The sequence below is a fragment of the Salvelinus fontinalis genome, chromosome 1 (genome assembly GCF_029448725.1).
Source record: "Salvelinus fontinalis isolate EN_2023a chromosome 1, ASM2944872v1, whole genome shotgun sequence".
NCBI lineage: Eukaryota > Metazoa > Chordata > Actinopteri > Salmoniformes > Salmonidae > Salvelinus > Salvelinus fontinalis.
The window spans coordinates 60,250,289-60,273,448 of NC_074665.1; the positions used below are offsets into that span (position 1 = coordinate 60,250,289).

General features: G+C 42.6%; 1 protein-coding gene across 1 annotated transcript in view; it reads left to right on the forward strand.

Moving 5' to 3' along the window:
* LOC129858977 (zinc finger CCHC domain-containing protein 24-like) overlaps window positions 1-23,160 on the forward strand; it is a 63,728-nt gene that overhangs the window by 32,814 nt on the left and 7,754 nt on the right. Inside the window, exon 3 of the mRNA XM_055928257.1 lies at window positions 16,732-16,896. Coding sequence (XP_055784232.1) covers window positions 16,732-16,896 — 165 coding nt within the window. The remainder of the gene's footprint in view (window positions 1-16,731; window positions 16,897-23,160) is intronic.

Genomic DNA, 23,160 nt, shown 5'->3' on the forward strand with positions numbered 1-23,160 from the left:
CATAGACTCTCATTGGTTGTGGGTAATTGTCTATGTCAGAACGTTTGTAGCCTGTCTGTCTATGCACAACGTTTGTAGCTTCACGGTCGTTTTGTTATTTTGTTATTTTGTATAGTGTTTTTGTGTCGTGTTCATCTTCGTGTTTTTGTTTAATAAAGAAGATGGCTTACTTTCCAAATGCTGCGTTTTGGTCCATCAATCCGCCACACGATCGTGACAACCACTTTATTTTGAGAATGTGAAATTTCAGAATAATAGTAGAGAGAATGATTTATTTCAGCTTTTATTTCTTTCATCACATTCCCAGTGGGTCAGAAGTTTACATACACTCAACTAGTATTTGGTAGCATTGCCTTTAAATTGTTTAACTTGGGTCAAATGTTTTGGGTAGCCTTCCACAAGCTCCCCACAATAAATTGGGTGAATTTTGGCCCATTCCTCCTGACAGAGCTGGTGTAACTGAGTTGGGTTTGTAGGCCTCCTACCTTTCACACGCTTTTTCAGTTCTGCCCACACATTTTCTATAGGCTTGAGGTCAGGGCTTTGTGATGGCCACTCCAATACCTTGACTTTGTTGTCCTTAAGCCATTTTGCCACAACTTTGGAAGAATGCTTGGGGTCATTGTCCATTTGGAAGACCCATTTGTGACCAAGCTTTAACTTCCTGACTGATATCTTGAGATGTTGCTTCAATATATCCACATAATTTTCCTCCCTCATAATGCCATCTATTTTGTGAAGTGCACCAGCCCCTCCTGCAGCAAAGCACCCCCACAACATGATGCTGCCACCCCCGTGCTTCACAGTTGGGATGGTGTTCTTCGGCTTGCAAGCATCCCCCTTTTTCCTCCAAACATAACGATGGTCATTATGGCTAAACAGTTCTATTTTTGTTTCATCAGACCAGAGGACATTTCTCCAAAAAGTATGATCTTTGTCCCCATGTGCAGTTGCAAACCGTAGTTTGGCTTTTTGATGCCGGTTTTGGAGCAGTGGCTTCTTCCTTGCTGAGCAGCCTTTCAGGTTATGTTGATATAGGACTCGTTTTACTGTGGATATTGATACTTTTGTACCTGTTTCCTCCAGCGTTTTCACAAGGTCCTTTGCTGTGTTTCTGGGATTGATTTGCACTTTTTGCACCAAAGTACGTTCATCTCGAGGAGACAGAACGCATCAACTTCCTGAGCGGTAAGACGGCTGCGTGGTCCCATGGTGTTTATACTTGCGTACTATTGTTTGTACAGATGAACGTGGTACCTTCAGGTGTTTGGAAATTGCTCCCAAGGATGAACCAGACTACTGGAGGTCTACAATTTTCTTTCTGAAGTCTTGGCTGATTTCCTTTGATTTTACCATGATTTCAAGCAAAGAGGCACTGAGTTTCAAGGTAGGTCTTGAAATACATCCACAGGTACATCTCCAATTGACTCAAATAATGTCAATTAGCCTATCAGAAGCTTCTTAAGCCATGACATCATTTTCAGGAATTTTCCAGGCTTTTTAAAGGCACAGTCAAATTAGTGTATGTAAACTTCTGACCCACTGAAATTGTGATACAGTGAATTATAAGTGAAATAATCTGTCTGTAAACAATTGTTGGAAAAATGACTTGTGTCATGCACAAAGTAGATGTCCTAACCGACTTGCCAAAACTATAGTTTGTTAACACGAAATTGGTGGAGTGGTTGAAAAACGAGTTTTAATGACTCCAACCTAAGTGTATGTAAACTTCCGACTTCATCTGTAGCTCCTTACTTTCTCCTGTTCTTCTTATTTCTTCTAGTTTTTGTTCTACCTTATGTTATTTTTTAGTTCTACATTGATATTGATTACTGCATTGTTGGGTTTAGAGCTTGCAAGAAAGGCCTTTCACTTTAATTGTGCATGTGATATTATAAACTTGAAACTTGAAATGTATGCACGTGACCATCCCTTATAGGGCATATAGACATACATGTCCGTGTCAGTAGTACATGTCTGTATGTCTGTATTACAGTACATGTCTGTATGACTACTCCCATGAATGTCTACTAACTTATTTAGACATGGAACCCACTGGGGAGAGGTGTTATTGTAAGTAAGCTGCTTTTTATAGGGGGAATTGAATACCGAGAACATAGCTACTACAGCTAAAATAAAGGGCTCTCTGAACATGAAACCTATGTAAGAACAGCATGCTGACCCAGTTCAGAGTGGTAGGCCTATAGGACACCTACCGGGTCAGACTGTGTGCGTGTGTCTGTCTGTGTCTGTGTCTGTGTCTGTGTCTGTGTCTGTGTGTGTGTGAGTAAGTGAATAACAAGTTGAGCCAGGTCACTGTGGTAGGCCTGGAGGTCCAGATTAGGGTATTTGGGTGAGTTAGTGAGTGATGTAAGTAGGTGATAGGGAAGTCATACCATGCATGTCTGCCAAAACTACATAAAGAATATAGATGTGGTAGAGATATTCATAATGGTCCCACTTTAGATGATGTACAACTGATAACATACGATTTACATTGTTGAACCATATCAATGAATATACAGTGTAATAGTCATGTAATCGTATGTTAGTACATTGTACGCACCACTTCCAGTCCATAGACCTATAGTTTGCGCTGTGTTGGTTTGGAGGGGAGTTATTTTGGCAGAATAGAATAGAAGATGAGAATAGAATTATGTGGATATACTACATACAAAATAGCTTTATACAGAGTATGTACATCACAGTATAAATGCACATATCAAGACGGTACCACATAAAGAGTTAGTGAAATGCACTGTAAGCTATATTATTGCACATGGCCTCCTGAAAGTCGCAGTGTAATGCCATCTTGTCACCAGGCTTGTATGAGGAGAGTGATTCATGTTAGTGGTCCGGGTTGCCTAATTGTAAACGTCATGTCATTGGTTTGTGATTTTTGGTGGTGGTCCTGTGTTTCTCAGTTGGTAGGAACGTGGCTCTAGCCATGCCAGGGTTATGATTTTGATTCCTACTGGGGTCACACACTAAAATGTGTGCACTCACTGTGACTATAAATCTATCCATTTTCTGTTCATGATAACTCTGATAATGAATGAGATCATTGATTGTTGTAGTCAATAAGTGTCAGTTAGCCTACTCTTTCAATGTACTTTAAGACAGCAGGGTTTTTAGTTTTTTTTGGTTATGAAAATAAGTTTCCTGAAATCTAGGACATATGCATGCACGGATTCACACACACCATTATGCAATATACTCTATCTTAATAACATTTCCATTTGTTACTGTGACTAGATGGGATTTTATTGTCCATAAATCAGAGAACATCGCCCACATCCAGGAACTGTGATTTACTGCCTGTTATGTTCTTGAGCATTCAGTGTAGGCCTACATCCCAAATGGCACCCTATTCCCTATATAGTGTACTACTTTTAGCTAGAGCCCTATGGACCCTGGTCAAAAGTAGTGTACTACATAGGGAATTGGGTGTTTAAACAGAATTTTCAATAACATAATAGGCAGTAAATCAAGTCCATATTGAGGTCTATAACCATTGTTGTGAACTTCAGCTGTTTCAGCAGACAGGCCCTGGTTTATTGGACCATTACTTCAAATTGCATGACTGAGAAGAGGTTTGGAAGTGTTTCATAAATATACACCCTTTGGTGAGGATCCAATTTCTCTTCAAAACTAAAAGTACACTTGATGACCCTCAATGGCTGTGTGTGTGAGTTTGCGTGTGTGTGTGTGTGTGTGTGTGTCTCTGCGTGCGTGCACACACACAATCTTAATAATTTTTTCATAAATGTTTAATTAAGATTGATTGGAAAGTTTAGTAGCCATAGCACCAATCGCCTCAAAATGTAATATGTAACCTCCACTTACACAACATCAATCTTTTTAACTTTACTTTGGCAGCTGGCTTACTCATTCCAAGTTATGGTAATAGCAATGAACTGCTCAGATGCTGTTACCATGGTCACACACGGGAGCAAGTGTGTGTGTGTGTGTGTGTGTGTGTGTGTGTGTGTGTGTGTGTGTGTGTGTGTGTGTGTACGCCTGCCTGCATCCAGTGACTGTTGCTACTGATTGTCCAATGTTTATGTTTATATTTAGCCACATTGTACAAGATAAGAATGCTTATCTCATCACTTATAGCTACTGCAGCTGCCTGTTGACTGAATAAGAAGCCAATGCAAAGCTTGCCACTCGTCAGCGTCAAATCATCACTGCATGCACTGTGTACTGTATATTTTGAATATTCATGCAGCAAATCTATTTTTGTGCGGGGTTGACTTGGTTGGAGGTCATTTTCAGCGTTTGTCTTTTGTGTCTGTTCAGTCATGCATAACATCAGGAGATGTAATCAGACTCAGAGACACACATAACATCAGGAGACATAATCAGACTCAGAGACACACAGAAACACACATTGCCACGGCTCAGTTTCACAAATTATACCATACAGTTGAATGTCTTATAGACAGCCTTATTTCGGGGCTGTATCTATATTTGGAGGCTGGAGGTCGGATGTGAGCCGGCTATATTGGTCAGTAATCCATCACATGCTAGCTTTGACTAGCAGTGAACTTGAAATGCCCAAGCAAGTCTCTGCCCGGCAGCAGTAGGCTACATGCTGGTAACTGGTGGTGGACCAGTTTATTTATTGTGAGATTTGTCATTCACACCTCTATCGCCTCAGAGATGCCTGAGGTTGTACAGTTTTACTCTGTGGCACTATTTTGTAAACTATTTGACATTTTTTTAGTTGTTTAACATACACTCTTATGCAAAGCGACTTACAGTCAGTGAGTGTATTGAAATAAAACATCTGATATACAACAACCATATTTTATTGTCTCATGTAAAAACCTTCTTCCAAAATGTGTGTTGAATTGTACCACTACAATCTTAGTATAAGAGTCAAATGCAAGGTTACAAAAAAATCCCATAACCACTTTGGAAGGATATCACTCAGCAATAGAGAAACAAACCACATGATTTATACCAAATGGCACCCTATTACCTAAATAGTGCAATACTTTTGACCAGACCTCTATGGGTCCTGTAGTTCTAGGCTACTATTACTACGGGACTATTATGATTACGGTTCTACTATTACAAAAATAACTATTATGTAAAAGTGCAGGAAATATCTTCTTGTCCTGTCTTTAAAGGAGGATCAACTTGATATACGCTTTGATCTTTGCTGATATTTCACTGAGAAGAACCAGTTCTCAGGTTTAAACCACATCCAGATTCCTGTGTTTTCCTTGTAGCCTCCGCTATACTGGCACTAGCTTAGCATGTAATACTATAATTATGTTAGCATGCTAATATGCTAACGCGCTAATATGCCGGCATTGTAATATACCAGCACGCTTATATGCAAACACGCTAGCTAAACTCACATTACAGTTATTAGCTGTCTTATCACAAGTGCTACGGCGAATCAGCTAGCCAAACAAAAACACAAAAGACTAACTCAGAGAGAGGGGACTGAACTGGATCTGTGTGTCTTTTGAAACGTATCTTTGACTGTTACTGGGCCAAACTAAATACAGATTGTGAGAAGAAGGGGGGAGGAGGGGACAGAAGCGGGGTCTTGTCTCTCTATGTTAGGTAATTGAACACATGCACATACAGAAATACTGTACATACGCACACAAGTACACACATACACACACACTCTCTGAGTCACCACTGTTCCTTTGTTTACTCTGATGGTTTCCAGATGCGAGCAAGGCCAGGGAAACCTCTGATCCCAACGCGTGCGTGTGTGTGTGCGCGCGAGTGTGTGTGTGGGGGGAGGGGGAGACTGCCCAGACAGTTCCTCAGTGAATTACATCTGACTCTGTCTCTATCTCTGTCTCTGACTCTGACTCTCATACTCTGCCTGCCTTCCCAGCTAGTTCCCCAGTGTAATATATGTGGGGGTCTCTCTGTCTCTCGGCCTGTCTGGCCAGTCAGTTCCATAGTGTGGGTGTCTTTGTCTCCCCAGCCAGCCCACTTCAGGGGGGATTGTTTTCATAAAACAGAGCAGCATTGTTGTGGAGGTGGTAGATTTATCATTCTATCACACCTGTTCCTCTCCTCTCTCTTACAGCCAGAACTGCTTCTCTTCACAGCCATTAAAAAGGGACAGCTGCAAAGGACAGGGAGAGAGGGAGATAATTTATCTGGCAGTGCATTGGGGAATTTATGAATAACCTCCCAGAATGCACCTGGCTGAGGTTCTGGAATGGGATTGGGCCGTCGACCAGGGCACCGGAAACATCCAATAAAAAAGGCTGTTTTTGTGGCCACGGTTACACAGCTGAGGAAAAGACAGTGTCATTCTGTGTGTGTGTGTGTGTGTGTGTGTGTGTGTGTGTGTGTGTGTGTGTGTGTGTGTGTGTGTGTGTGAGACTGAAAGAAAGGCCATCTGCAGACTCTGTGTTGGCCCTGAGTCCTGATTGACTAACTCTCTATTGAGCCCTCAGACAGAGATGCACTTTATTACTCTGTGTGTGTTGTGGTTAGGACCAGGAGTTTTCCCTACCCATGTTACCTGAACATGAAAAACATAGTCAATTTGCTCCTTGTATTGAACGTTTTTACATTAACCGGTGTTATTAAGTTATACGTTGTTACACTCTTCATCCGGCCATCAGTGCTCTCTCAAAATAATGAAATACCTCTTTGCACCCCATTACATCCTCAAATCTGTATGTAGGTAACTGAAGCCTGAAGGGCGTAGTTGCCGTTTTTATCACGCACTGTACAAAAATAACAAATGCATGACGACAGCATCTTATTTATTAAACGTAGCTTACTTTACTAGTTAGTGACTGGCATGTTCATGTTCACGTCTCCAGTCATGATGGACTTCAGGGGTGGTCTAATCCAGTCATCAGCGCAGCATATGATAGGAGTATGTAACCAATGATAGCACATTTAAGTATTACAATAGTGGAGTTATGTAGGCCTACCAGTTTCTCCTAGTTTGAGTTTGGTGTTTTAATCAGTAATATCGGACAGACTATTTTGTGAGTTCTGATGTATTGTCTGAACTGAAGTAAACAAGCAGGAGGAGGTTGTTTTATTTCTGTTGGTGTTTAGGATATTGTTTTCTTTATATTGTTGAGATGTGGACAGAGGAATGGTAAATATATATTCAGTGGCCTTTTTTTCATTACCCGCCTCTATGGCTGAGTTGCATTTCCTAACTTAACCAATAATATTGGTATAATATTTCCAAATTGCAACTAGAAAAGTGGTTTGTGCAATTACTACTACTGACCATTGGAATCCCCCCCCCCTCTCTCTTTTTGTCCCTTTTTTAAAATCCCTTTCTTTCTTCTTACAATCACAGAAACCACAGTCTGTTAGTTTGGTGAATACACATGCCTTTCAAACGTGTCCTTTTTTGACAGGCCTAGTTATACTTTATGTGACTGAGAGCTAGCCTCTCTAGGTCTAGGGAAGACTGGTCCAAGGTCAGATATTAGCTAATTTCCCTAAAGCGAAAGGTTCGAATTAGGTCTAGTAATCTGATCCCATATTTGCTACATTTATTTTAGGAACTGGGGTCAGAGATGGGGCTAGAGGGCCTTTGAAAATATACAGTCTTATAATGATAATACATGAATTATCTCATAAGAACATTTGGTAATACTGCATAAGGCCTTATAAATGTGCTTATAAGGCAGTCTTTAGATTGTATTCATTGGAAGTGAAACTGTACTTTTCAAAGTTAGGTTTAGAGAGCTAAATGTACACAGTCCTTTTCCATCAGCATGTTATAGTGTATATGAGATGTGAAGGTCTGTGGTGTGGCGCTCTGGCCTGGGTTTCTATAGTGGTCAATAACGGGCATCTTTTCCATGACTTCCTCTCTCTCTCTCTCTCTCTCTCTCTCTCTCTCTCTCTCTCTCTCTCTCTCTCTCTCTCTCTCTCTCTCTCTCTCTCTCTCTCTCTCTCTCTCTCTCTCTCTCTCTCTCTCTCTCTCTCTCTCTCTCTCTCTCTCTCTCTCTCTCTCTCTCTCTCTCTCTCTCTCTCTCTCTCTCTCTCTCTCTCTCTCTCTCTCTCTCTCTCTCTCTCTCTCTCTCTCTCTCTCTCTCTCTCTCTCTCTCTCTCTCTCTCTCTCTCTCTTACTCTCTGTCTGTCTCTTTTACTTTCTCTCTCACTCTCTGTCTTTCTTTGCGCCACCCAATACCTCTTCAACCTCAGAGTACCATGAGTTCAATGCCTGGTCGGAATACCTCTTCAACCTCAGAGTACCATGAGTTCAATGCCTGGTCGGAATACCTCTTCAACCTCAGAGTACCATGAGTTCAATGCCTGGTCGGAATACCTCTTCATCTTCTAAAAAGTCAGAGTTTAATGTGTGGTCCAAATACAATCTGAACTGTACAAATGTTGAGAGCTGAATTTACTCATCTGAACCTAAAAGTATGAGTTAATTAAATCTGTCAACATCCCTATTAGTAATATATTTTAATGAGTGGTCTAAATCAGTGTTTCTCAATGCATTTCTGAGTAATGCACATTGTAGTTCTAGCCCATCTCCATCACACCTGATTTAACCACTAGGAGTCAGGCCAAACACTTGGCCCTATCTTTTCCTCGTCAGGTCACATAGTTTGGCAGAAACTCCTGACACTAAGGTGGATGTGAAAACATTATTGTGTGCAGAACTCCGGATACAATTTGTATATTCTATTGGCTTTCTCACTATTTTCTTTCTCTCTGTCATCTAACTATAGACAGTATTAATGATACTCAAACGCAGGGGCGCAACTTTGGTTTTAGAAGTGGAGGGGACATAATTATTTATATTTCTTTTTTTATCCAGTCGGATAAACACTCCAAACAGCCTACCCGACCACACGGAGGCATCTTGTTTTGTATCACATTCCAATGATAAAACTGTGGGGGACAAAAATGCAATTTCAGAATGTGGGGGGGACATGTTTTCTACATTCTACATTCCTCCACATCGCAATGACTCCGATTTACTCCACTTGTGGCCACAGCTAAAGTTGTTGGTTGGTTAGCGCTATTTTATCTTTCTCTCTGTAACTTAATGGCTTAATTCAAAGCAGAGCAGCGATTTTTACAACAAATCTGTGTTTTTCTCTCATGTTCTGCCCCTATGGTGGCCATCTGCTTTCAATTTCCCACCCCTCCTTCCTCGCTCCACTTCCCTCCCCCTCGGCAGTCCGGGAGGGCTTGATTGTTGGGCCTCTTCTACCCAGCTGGCACTGATGACAGTAGGCCTGTGGTATTTGTCCAGTTTGTGGGGGGGGGGGGGGGGGGCAGTACATCTGCAGGACCCCTTAGGGAACACAGCTGGAAGGAAAGCAGTGGGTTTTAAATCTACATCTCTCTCACCCGTCTCTTTCTATCTATACTGAACAAAAATATAAACGCAGAAACATGCACCAATTTCAAGGATTTTATTGAGTTACAGTTAAAATAAGGAAATCAGTCAATTGAAATAAAATCATTAGGCCCTAATCTATAGATTTCACATGACCGAGAATGCAGAATTGGTCACAGATACCCCCCCCCCCAAAAAAGATATGGGCGTGGATCAGAAAACCACTCAGTATCTGGTGTGACCACCATTTGCCTCAAGCAGCGCGACACATCTCCTTCTCATAGAGTTCATCGGGGTGTTAATTGTGGCCTGTTGAATGTTGTCCCACTCCTCTTCAATGGCTGTGTGAAGTTCCTGTATATTGGTGGGAACGTGAACACACTGTCGTACACATCGATCCAGAGCATCCCAAACTTGCTCATTGGGTGACATGTCTGGTGAGTATGCAGGCCATGGAAGAACTGGGACATTTTCTGCTTTTGTGTACAGATTCTTGCGACATGGGGCCGTGCATGATCATGCTGAAACATGAGGTGATGGCGGCAGATCAATGGCACGACAATTGGCCTCAGGATCTCGTCATGGTATCTCTGTGCGTTCAAATTGCCATCGATAAAATGCAATTGTGTTCGTTGTCTGTAGCTTATGCCTGCCCAAACCATAACCCCACCGCCACCATGGAACACTCTGTTCACAACGTTGATATCAGCAAGCTGTTCGCCCACCTGACGCCAGACACGCTGTCTGCCATCTGCCCGGGAAAGGATTAATGTGCCAGTGGCCATCGATGGTGAGCATTTTCCCACTTAAGTCGGTTACGATGCCAAACTGCAGTCAGGTCAAGACCCAGGTGAGGAAGACGACCACGCAGATGAGCTTCCCTGAGATGGTTTCTGACAGTTTGTGCAGAAATTCCTCGGTTGTGCAAACCCACAGTTTCACCAGCTGTCCAGTTGGCTGGCCTCAGATGATCCAGCAGGTGAAGAAGCTGGATGTGGAGGTCCTTGGCTGGGGGGGTTACACATGGTCTGCGGTTGTGAGGCCGGTTGGACGTACTGCCAATTTCTCTAAAACCAAGTTGAAAGAGGCTTATGGTAAAGAAATGAGCATTCAACATTCAATCTGGCAACAGCTCTGGTGGATATTTCTGCAGTCAGCATGGAAATTGCACGTTCCCTCAACTTGAGACATCTGTGTCATTGTGTTGTGTGACAAAACTGAGCATTTTAGCGTAATTTTATTGTCCCCCCACAAGATGCACCTGTGTAAAGATCATACCGTTTAATCAGCTTCTTGATATGCCACGCCTGTCAAGTGGATGGATTATCTTGGCAAAGGAGAAATATTCACTAACAGGGATGTAAACAAATGTGTGCACAAAATTTGAGAAAGTAGATTTTTGTGTGTATGGAAAATTTGGGGATCTTTTATTTCAGCTCATGAAACATGGGACCAACACTTTACATGTTGTATTCATATTTTTGTTTAGTATACCTATCACTCACTCTCTCAACTTCAATCCTTCTCTGTCCTTTGCTTTTTTCTTTACTCCTCTGTCTCTATCTGTCCCTCTCTCCTTCTCTCACTCTCTCAACCACTATCCTTCTTTGTCTTACTCTCATTACATCTGTGTTAACTGTATGTCTACCTCTGTCACTCTCTCCTTCTCTCTTTCTCTCTTTAGCCTACCGTTTACTGTCTGATCTCAATGTTCTATTTGTGTTCATTAGTCCTGTGCTGTTATGGAAGTCTATCTGTAGGAACTGTGAGTAGACGTACAGGGGAGTGTATGAAAACCTGTGTATGTGTAAGGTAATGGGGATATGTGTGTGTCTCTGTGTGTGCTTGCCTGCGTGTGTGTGTTCCTGAAGAATGCGTGCTGATGGGGATGTGTGTGTGATGAGTCACAGCCCTGCCTGCTGTGTTGTGGTTCTCAGGATGTGGCTGACTGCACAGCCCACTGGTTGTAATAGTGTTGCGTAAGTCCCACCCCTGTGGACACACAGAAACACACGCGGTCTGTTCCATCTAAACACACTGGCCGTTATCTTTGCCCACCAAGGTCAGAGGCAGGGACATAAACAAACATTATCTACCGTACAGACACACACACACACACACACACACACACACACACACACACACACACACACACACACACACACACACACACGTCTTTAAGTACTTTTGATCATTTGCAAACCCCATATTATTATACACAAAGTCCCTACTCTCGGTTTTCTTGTATTATTGATGGAAAAAACAGTAACAACTGATCAGAGTATTGTCCTCTGCTGACGCTAGTGGAATGGTCCTATGGTACCTAACTAACTGACACTAAATGTTTTTAGTACATTCATCCCCTAGTGTTTGTGTGCTCAAGTGACCACTGGAATGCAGGAATATGCGTCCCAAATGGCACCCTATTCCGTACATAGTGCACTGCTTTTGACCCGAGCACTATAGGCCCTGGTCAAAAGTAGTTCACTATATAGGGAATAGGGTGCATTTGGGACGCAGCCTAAACCTATGGTCCTCCGTGGTCTCAGACCTCCGTGTCAGGCTTGGTGTGTTAGAGAGACTCTAACGACATCCTCCCACTGTGTTGATTGACACCAGCACTGCAAAGACAGGGCCCAGGGGTCTTACTGAGGTCTGCAGTCTTCGTGCCAATTTGACAGTTGTTCACGACCCAACATTTGACCATGTGTTTGTCGTTGTATGGAAGTATCAGGAGTTTATGTTGACCATGTGACCTGAAGAGGAGAAATATAAACTCTGAGCTCTAGTTCTGTCACGTGGTCAGGAAAAAGTCCTAGAACTACTTCTAAACATCCACCTTTTGTTCCGACATGGTTGAAGTTCTTCACTCGTTGTCCCTGATCACTGAACAAGGAGTTACCTTGGCCATGTGACCAGACTAGGAATAACTCCAAGCCCTAGTTATGTAAAAAATCTGGTCTGGCACCATCGGCTGTGTGTCTCTGTGTCACGATCGTCATAATAAGCGGACCAAGGCGCAGCGGGAAATGAAGACATCTTCTTTTATTAAAGATGACGAAACACAAAAACAAACACTTTTACAAAACAAAACAACAAACGACCGTGAAGCTAAATAACGTAAGTGCACAGACAAGCAACAAATGTTCAACATAGACAATTACCCACAAACAGCTAAAGCCTATGGCTGCCTTAAATATGGCTCCCAATCAGAGACAACAATAACCAGCTGTCTCTGATTGAGAACCAATTCAGGCAACCATAGACTTTCCTAGACACCTACACTGAACACTAACCCATCTACTCTACTTAACCCCCTAAACCATACAACCACCCTTGACAATACAAAAAACACATACCTTCCCCATGTCACACCCTGACCTAACTAAAATAATGAATGAAACAAAGAATACTAAGGCCAGGGCGTGACACTCTGCCTTTCCCACCTGTAGCTCCTAACGGAGGATGTCTTGATGTTGAACAGGGAGTCTGTTGTACGGGTGTTTTTGAGTTGATCTGAAACGTGGTCAGAGTGTAGCCAATCCAGGTCAGGCTGTCTGTGCTGTAAACACAGTATCATGTGCATCTACTGGCCCAGAAACAGAGCTATAGATACAGCTCTACATGGAGAATAAAGACATTAGAACATAGAGAAATCTACTGCATGGAGCACCGAGGAGTGATGAGTAGTGGGGTTTCTACGGTGCTCAATAAAGCGCCTACATGAGGATCTCATAACACATTCATAACACATACATACATTCAGGGGTGGTCTGTTGTAGCTCAGTTGGTAGAGCATGGCGCTTATAATGCCAGGGTAGTGGGTTTTATTCCCGGGACCACCCATAGGTAAAATGAATGCATGCATGACTGTAAGTTGCTTTGGATAAAAGCTTCTGCTAAATGGCATATATTATTATATACTGTAAGCAGTATAGCAGTACATAGCCAGTGATAGTGCTACAGCTCTGCAAGGAGAGTAGAAGGATGATCAGTCTACTACATGGAGCATTGACAGATAACTTGTGATGGTCAGGAGTAGGGTTCCAAAATTCTGGGAACTTTCAATAAATTCCCTGTTTTTCGCCAAATCCCAGATTGGAGGAAAAAGCAGGATGTACAGAATCCCCCAACTAGTATTTCTGGAGAACCAGAGAATTTATTGAAGGTTCCCAGAATTTTGCAACTCTAGTCAGGTGAGGACATCAGAGTTTTCACAAAGCATCTCAGAGTAGGAGTGTTGATTTAGGATAAGTTTTTAGATTACAATGATACCATGAAATGTAAAAAAACAAAAACACACCATGCAGTGAAATGCGTTGTTTTACAGGGTCAGTCATAGTAGTACAGAAACCCTGAAGCAAATTAGGGTTAAGTGGACAAAGGACACTGATTTTTCACCTTGTCGGCTCGGGTATTCAAACCTTTCGGTTACTGGCCCAATATGTTACAAATAGCAGATTACATTTGACAAATATCTGACAGCCTCTGCTTACTGTAGTTGGTTAAAACATTCCTTGTTAGATCGTTTGGAGGGGACGGTCCGGGGCTGGCTCCAGGCATAAGCGACAGAAGCGACATAAGCGACATAAGCGCTCATATCTCTTAGGTTCCCCGGGGTCTCAACTTACTGTTGAGAGTTAGAATAATAGGTGCAAGTTTGAAATTTGGTTGTGCATCAGCAGTTTTTCTCTTGTTTTGACAGTCACTCACAGCCACTCAATTAGCCATGACCTCCAGGGGGCCCCCATTGATTTTGTTAGTGACTCTCACCCAGATATCATTAACATGGAATAAGTCATTACAAAATGTGTAGAATTGTAGGAAATTAGCATTAAAACTGCAAGAATGTCTCTCTTTATCATGGCAAAATTAGTAGAATTGCATGAAATTTGTTATAAAATACCTACACACCAAATCTCACTTATGGTCCCCAAAAGGTTAGAGCCGGCCCTGGGACTGTCCAAATAACGTCTTACCATGACGTTGTTTGTGATTGCGTCAGAGCGTCGCCTTTCATGCGTATGGACTGCCGGTCTTAGAGCCAGGCCATGTCACCGTTTCCAGCTGTTCTCTCTCTATCGCTCGCTCGCTCTCTCTCTCTCTTTCTCACTCCTCATTCCCTCCCTTCTTCCATCTCCCTCTCTCTCTTCTCTGTTACAGAGGGAGATGTTGTGTTGACGGTGGTTAGGTCAATGTCATGTTGTTGCTGAACCCCTGGACAGTAACAGCCTATCATAGTGAGCTGCTGGACAGTGGCGGCCTATCATAGTGAGGCCTTGGCTGCTCGTCCTCAATGACGCAAGGCGCTGGCGTAGGTTTACACTGGACCAGATGCTGATGATTAGGCTTTGCATTACTCACACTGGACAGACGGGACCAGAGGTATACATCTACCATCTCTCTCAACCCCTCTACACTCCTATACAGAACACGCATGCACACAAACACACACACACACACACACACACACACACACACACACACACACACACACACACACACACACACACACACACACACACACACACACACACACACACACACACACACACACACACACATATCTTTCCACCTCCCTACAGACCTCTCCACCTCTTTATAACACTGTCTACCCCCTGAATTCTCTCGCCTCTCTGCCCTCGCCCTGAAATCTGGGACCAGCTTTGGGTAATTCCCTCCGCCTTGTAAGAAAACAAGCTTGAACAACTAATCATGGGCTTGGTGGTTAGTTGACTAGTTGAATCAGGTGTGCTAGTGCTGGGCTGGAACACAAAAGTGCATTCTTAGGGATCCTTGAAAATAAGTATTTGTTTTATTAGACTAGAGTAGGTTGTAGTATACAGGGATTTGCATCTGATGGGTGGGGTTCAGAATCCAACATGACATCAGCCGAACACATCAGCCGTCAGCCAGTGGGAGATCAGCCAACGCCAGTCAAGCTCCCTAATTAGTTCGTTTTGGCAGGAAATATGCACGCATAGTGATTTATCCCCGCAATGACATCAATCGTGCTTTTGTTTGCGACACTCTAGGGGGAAAAGGAGACTTTTACCCCTTGTTGCTGTTGTAGTAGCCTGGCCTAGATGAACCACTGCCAGTATGGAGGTGCGTCACAAATGGCACCCTATTCCCTATATAGTGCACTACTTTTGACCAGAGCCATTTGGGCCCAGGTTAAAAGTAGTGCGCTATATAGACTATGGTGTTATTTGGGACGTAGACCGTATGAACTCGGTAGTATGATGAGGAGGAGCCCCTCCCAGGGATATTAGCCTCTCGCAAGCTTTATTTCATGGCTGGCGGAGTGTGTGTGTGTGTGTCTATGTGTGTGAGACAGAGTGTGGCCGAAAAGCCTTCTCCTCGCTCAGTCTCAGTTTCTCAACTCTCCAAATGTTACAATATGCTGCATGCATAGGAAAAATATAAGCACCCCCCCCAAAAATAAAGAACAAAAAGTGTAGCATTAGTTAAGTAAACTTTTTGCATCAGTCTTTATCTCTTTTGTGTTCTCACCATCTGTTTCAGGGACCTTGACCTTCTGTATACTGAGATTCACCCACATGATATACACTACATGGCCAAAAGTATGTGGACACGCTTCAAATGAGTGGGTTCTGCTATTTCAGCCACAACTGTTGCTCACAGGTGTATACAATGGAGCACACAGCCATACAATCTTCATAGACAAACATTGGCAGCATAATGGCTAAAGAGCTCAGTGACTTTCAACATGGCGCAGTCAAAGGATGCAACCTTTCCAACAAGTCAGTTTGTCAAATGTCTGCCCTGTTAGAGCTTCCCCGGTCAACTGTAACTGCTATTATTGTGAAGTGGAAACATCTAGGAGCAACAATGGCTCAGTCGCAAAGTGGTAGTCCACACAAGCTCACAGAATGGTGGGGCCAAGTTCTGAAGCGCTTAGCACATAAAAATCACGCTTCACCATCTGTCAGTCCGACGGACGAATCGGAGTCTGGCGGATGCCAGGAGAACGCTATCTGCCAGAATGCATAGTGCCAACTGAAAAGTTTGGTGGAGGAGGAATAATGGTCTGGGGCTATTTGTCATGGTTCGGGCTAGGCCCGTTAGTTCCAGTGAAGGGAAATCTTAACACTACAGCATACAATGACATTCTAGACGATTCTATGCTTCCAACTTTGTGGCAACAGTTTGGGGAAAGCCATTTCCTGTTTCAGCATGACAATGCCTCCGTGCACAAAGCAAAGTCCATACAGAAATTGTTTGTCGAGATAGGTGTGGAAGAACTTAACTGGCCTGCACAGAGCCCTGACCTTAAACCCATCAAACACCTTTGGGATAAATTGGAACACTGACTGCAAGCCAGGCCTAATCGCCCAACATCAGTGCCGACCTCACTAATGCTCTCTATTTTGTCCTCCCAGGCACGGCCTAAAGGTGAGGGTCTAACTCCATACCAGGGGAAGAAGAGGTGTTTCGGAGAGTACAAATGTCCCAAGTGTAAGAGGAAGTGGATGAGCGGTAACTCCTGGGCCAACATGGGACAAGAATGTATCAAGTGCCATATCAACGTCTACCCACACAAGCAGGTAGGACAACATATGTGTGTGCACGTGCGCATATGTGTGCAGTTGTGCATGGGGTGTTTGTGGGTGTTTCTGTGTGTGTGCTTGTGTGTGCGTGCGTGCGTGTGTGCGTGCGATGGAGTAATTTTGTATGTTGTAGACAAAATATGCAAAGTGTTCTTAATCATTATTACAAAACTCTCAGAATATGGTTTGACAACTCAACCTCTTTAGTCAGGGGTTTGTGTATAAACGGAGGGGTGTGTTGAAGCTGCATTTGTTTTAATGGTGAAATAACAGGCCTCAGCCGAGGTTAATAAGGTCCAGATACAGGGAGGGAAATGTGGTCACATTAGTGGTCTCAGAGGATGCATCCCAAATGGCTTCCTATTCCCTATGCAGTACACTAGTTTTGACTATGGTATAGGGTGCTATTTTGGATGCAACCTGTGGCTGCTTACATTTTGTAGGCTGTTCCCAGCTTGCCTGAATAAAATATAGTAAAAAAAAAGTGTGCTTCAGTGTAAAGTAGGAGTGCTGATCTAGAATCAGTTTGCCTTTAGGATTACAATGATTTAGATTATATGGACGGCTGGGACCTGATCCTAGATATAAATGCTCCTAAATAATCTTAGGTTGTGTCGTGTCTACACTTGACACTTACATGCGACTTTTGCTATTCGATCGCATTGAAAAGATGGGTGGCTTTGTGGTCTGATTGTGTTTAGATCTGGCTCACCACTTCAGGAGGTGGTCAGGGATGCATTGTGTGCGAATTTCTCCTCAGTCTGGACCAGAGTATGTGAGCAGAGCTGGAGAGGAGCAAGGAGCAGAGCGTGCCCAATTTGAGTGGAGGGTGGGTCGAGATTCCCAAAGGCTTGAGCATCGGTCTTCTCGCCCTCTCCAATTTCTCTCCAGTAGCACCCCACGAGCTCAGGGCATGCCCAGCCCAGTATGCATTTGTAGTCTACTTGTGGGCTGCGGTAACCCATTGCTTTACCTACTGTCATGGAGTTTGCTAAATATTTTCATAAAGGAACTGATAAAATGCACAGGAGGAAAATCAAGGGGACTTACAAAGATATTTTACCTAAAAGCCTTAGGCCTACCTACAGAAAAATAACAAATATAACTCTGCATCTCTGCCCAGCCTGGCAAGAGTGGCCAAACGGGTGTTTAGCATCTCCAGTGGTTCTGCAAGTGTGGAGAGGATATTCTCCGTTATTCTCTGTTGGTTAAATTGTGATGTTAATGAATGGAGCGAATTTGGAGTGGTATTTGGGTTTTTTCTAGGAGCGCGGAGCGGTTCTTAGCAGAGTGGTTGGAAAGTACATGGAGCGCTGGAACGGGATTTCCAACCACTCAACTCTGCTCATATGCTCTGGTCTGGATGCATTCAGGCTACCGAAAGCGCATACAGTTGGTGACACATTTTCATTATAATCTTGGAGGAAATACGCTGCTAACATGCGAGGAACATGTTTGCTGGCCTCATAAATGCTAGCCAGCTAGCTAATATTTATTTAAAAAAATAATTGTTTTGGTAGTTATGCTAACCCGTATGCAATCCCTTTAGCTTTGCTTGCTGGCTAGCTACAGAGGTTAGTAGCTACAGTAGTTCGCTACTGGCATCTGTTGTTGTTGAGTTATTAACATATTTGACCTATTCTACCGTTTGTAGAATGCATACTAGCATTTTAATATAGCGCAGGATAAGGGAATCCGGACACAGTAGACACATTTAAATGTAGGTATAGATGCATGACATGTTCGGAATTCCATGATCAGAAATCTATCATCAGAATACTAAAGCTGCATGAACTGTCAAGTCTAGGCACGGCCTTACACTACTCTGAGACACTTTGTGAATATGGGCCCAGAGCTCTGTCACTTAAACTATTAATCTCTCAAAAGCAATAAACTCCAAGAAACAGTTTAACTAGATGTTATAAGTAACTGTCCAAATATGTGACATCCAGAATTGTATTATCATTATCGCTGTCATTAAATATTTCTTCATTCAATTAACTTGAAAATGTGTAAATGTTTTGTTTGTAGAATTGAAAGAGCTTTAGTTAGACGTAATTCCCCGGTTCCAAACATTACATGTAAATAACACACTCAATCTAATCATATTTTAATTTCAACAAATTCAGTCAATTCCACCACTTAAAATACAGTTTTGGCTGCAGGGGACCCAACTCATAGTTCCCTGGGCCCTGGTCAAAAGTAATGCACTATATAGGGAATAGGGTACCATTTGGGACATAGACCTACCCCGCATACTATGGAAAAAGTATGCACGATTCGCTCTGCTAGCAATAATGCTAAATTGGACAGAAAGGAGATGCCTTTTCTCAAGGAGGCTACGTCTTCACTCGCTCTGATATTAAAGGGGAAACCTGGTATTGCATTTCTGCAGCCCAATCCCGCCAAGTGGCGAGGTGACTGCTTTGTTATTGTTGTTGCTTGAATGCCAGATTGCCCCTTTAAACCATTATTGAAAGAGTACACGAAAACTTTATGGGAAAGGGAAAGTAGCTGTTGGGCTCTGTACAGTACATTCTATTGTATTTCTCAATAGTGATGATTGGCCACTTTAGCTATTTCTCCCTTCCAGAGTTTGGGATAATCGCCCAAACTCAAATGTACCTCTAGTCCCTACCCACAATTCGTGCACTTTTTGAGATCTGAGAGGGTTGGATAGCAATTTGATGAACGGTTATACAGTGTCCGACATAATTACTGGGACAGTGAAGCGTTTTTTTCTTCTTTTGGCTCTATACTCCCCACATTTGGATTTGAAATCAAACAATGACTATGAGGTTGAAGTACAGATTGTCAGCTTTAATTTCATGGTATTTACATCCATATCAGGTGAACTGTTTAGAATTTACAGCAATTTTTGTACATAGTCCACCCATTTTAGGGGAGCAAAAGTATTGGGACAAATTCATTTATATGTGTATTACATCAAGCTTGTGACTTTACAAATATGTTGGATTATTTTGTTTGTTTTGGTTGTGTTTCAGATTATTTTGTGCCCAATAGAAATTAATGATAAATAATGTATTGTGTCATTTTGGAGTCACTTTTATGGTAAATAAGAATATAATGTGTTTCTAAGCACTTCAACATGAATGTGGTTGCTACCATGATTTCAGACAATCCTGAATGAATCGCGAATAATGATGGGTAAAGAAAGGTACAGATGCACAAATATCATACCCCCCCATAAATACTAACATATTTTAACCCGCAAAACACCAGTCTCAACGTCAACAGTGAAGAGCCGACTCCGAGATGCTGGCCTTCTAGGCAGAGTTGCAAAGAAAAAGCCATATCTCAGACTGGCCCATAAAAATAAAATATTAAGATGGGCAAAATATTAGAGACACTGGACAGAGGAACTCTGCCTAGAAGGCCAGCATCCCAGAGTCTCCTCTTCACTGTTGACGTCGAGACTGGTGTTTTGCGGGTACTATTTAATGAAGCTGCCAGTTGAGGATTTGTGAGGCGTCTGTTTCTCAAACTAGACACTCTAATGTACTTGTCCTCTTGCTCAGTTGTGCACCAGGGCCTCCCACTCCTTTTCTATTCTGGTTAGAGCCAGTTTGCGCTGTTCTCTGAAGGGAGTAGTACACAGCGCTGTACGAGATCTTCAGTTTCTTGGCAATTTCTCACATGGAATAGCCTTCATTTCTTAGAACAAGAATAGACTGAGTTTCAAAAGAAAGTCCTTTGTTTCTGGCCACAAATGCTGATGCTCCAGATACTCAACTAGTCTAAAGAAGGCCAGTTTTCAGCTGTGCTAACATAATTGCAAAAGGGTTTTCTAATGATCAATTAGCCTTTTAAAATGATAAACTTGGATTAGCGAACACAATGTGCCATTGGAACACAGGAGTAATGGTTGCTGATAATGGGCCTCTGTACGTTGCATTCAAAATCAGACGTTTCCAGCTACAATAGTCATTTGCAACATTAACAATGTTTACACTGTATTTCTGATCAATTTGATGTTATTTTAATGGACAGAAAATGTGTTTTTCTTTCAAAAACAAGGACATTTCCAAGTGACCTCAAACTTTTGAACGGTAGTGTACGTTTTTTCAAGTCATGTTTAAAAAATGATCTGAGCGGTAGATCTCGGCCTGCATTTTGAATCAGAAAGTGATCTTGGCTCAGAAAATGTAGGTTACCACTGGTGTAGGGGACTAGGGGCACAAGTGCATAGGGCGTAGGAGATAGAGGATAGGGCATAGGGTCTAGGGGTTGCTTGCTGCTTTGGATTTGGACATACAGCTACACAAGGATTTGCATGGATCTTCATCCATTCTTCAATGCCATTGAGGGTTCTACTAAACTGTTGCTATGGTCACGGTCACAACACCATAGATATTCATATAATGATGGAATGCTTCAAGCAATATCAAGCGACTTCATCAGATCAAACCGATGATTAAATGTATTAAGTCACCATTAAGCGCAGCATTCACAGTGATTATTCTCACCAAAGTCAGTCTTTTAAAACGGCAGAGAAAAGTCTCTGTTCAATGGAAACAGCTTGTGGGGAAAGCATTCTCAAACGCTCTTTTCTGTGTGTGTCTGTGTGTGTGTGTGTGTGTGTGTGTGTGTGTGTGTGTGTGTGTGTGTGTGTGTGTGTGCTTGCGTTCTTGTCTGTGTGTGTTGTGGCTAGCACCACACTCGCAGGCAAATTCCACACATTTGCAATGTCACCCACTTCACATATTTCCCCCTGTCAGCGTTTGAGAATGAACCACTAACCCCCAGGTACTGCAGACACACACACGCATGCACGCACGCACGCACGCACGCACGCACGCACGCACGCACGCACGCACACACACACACACACACACACACACACACACACACACACACACACACACACACACACACACACAGCTTGGCTCCCACAGAAAGGACTGAGGGAAATGAATTAAACATTGTGTATTTTTCTTATCTTCCGACGTTGGTATCTGATTCCCAGATACGCTTTAAACTGCAAGTCTTCATGTCCTCGACAGTTCCTGTTAGGTGGTGAGGTAAAAAGCTATCCTGACCTGAGCCCTGGCCTTCTAAATAGCATCAAATAGCACATTAGTCCCAGGAGTCTTTGACTGATTCAGGCTCAAGATCAGAGTGAAACAATAAGATCAACCATCACAGATGAGTTACCTTACATTATAGTATTCTAGACCGTCTGTGTGCTTCTATAGTTTTCACATTTCATGACTTTAAGACAGGCATCCGGATATCTATGGCCGGAGGGAATCTGGTTTTGGATTGAAAAATATGTGTGGCATTCATTCAAAATAAACTAATCATGAAAACAGTTTTATCCATTTAATAAATACACAGACAAACCGGACAGATGCAGTCCTTCAGTCCAAAACCCAAGATGTTTAACTATCAGATACTTTTTCCTACGAAACATATACTTTGTCATCAAGTACATCATATTTTGGAAGCCAAACTTAACATTGTGGGTTTGTTTGATATGTATTTCATGTTATTATCAATAAGCCTTTAAAGCTAGAGGCAGACAGTCAAGGCGAAGGCTGTCTGCATTGTCTTCTTGCTCTGGTCCTTGGCAACCTGGGCCTTTATCCATAAAGTGTCTCAGAGTAGGAATGCTGATCTAGGATCAGATCCGCTCTGTGCATATCATCATATTCATTGTGATCTAATAGGCAATACTGAGCTTAGATGAAAGACACTTTATGAATACGGGCTCTGGTTTTGACAAGTTATAGAATCAGTCTGAGACTGTCTGTCTGGAAAAAATAACAGTATCATAAAAAAAAACTCTGTAACAACAATGGGTGGGAAAGCAAATGATTGCTGAGGGATTGTATGTGATCGACATCCAACAAACCGTTGGCGCTGAACGATACCCTCTGTTGTCCTTCATATACTTTCCAACAAACCATTACTCCCAGTGGTGTAGCTGGTATTTTCATGCAGGTTTATATCAGCAAACATGTGCCTTGGACCTCTTTCTGGAATTATAGCATGTAGGAGGGGGCTCTGGTCAAAGGTAGTGCACTACATAGAGAACAGGTTACCATTTGGAACGCAGCCTCTGTCATTATATCGTGTTAGCTAGAGAAGGAGATCTGTTAGGGTTATTTGCCTCAGCTCTGAAACCAATAACAGAAAGTACACTGACTCCAGGTCAGAAAAAATCCAGGGTTAGTTCTTGTGGCCTGAGATTTTGGAATATAACAGAGCTGGTTTGAGTCCCAAACAAACTGCTGGCAG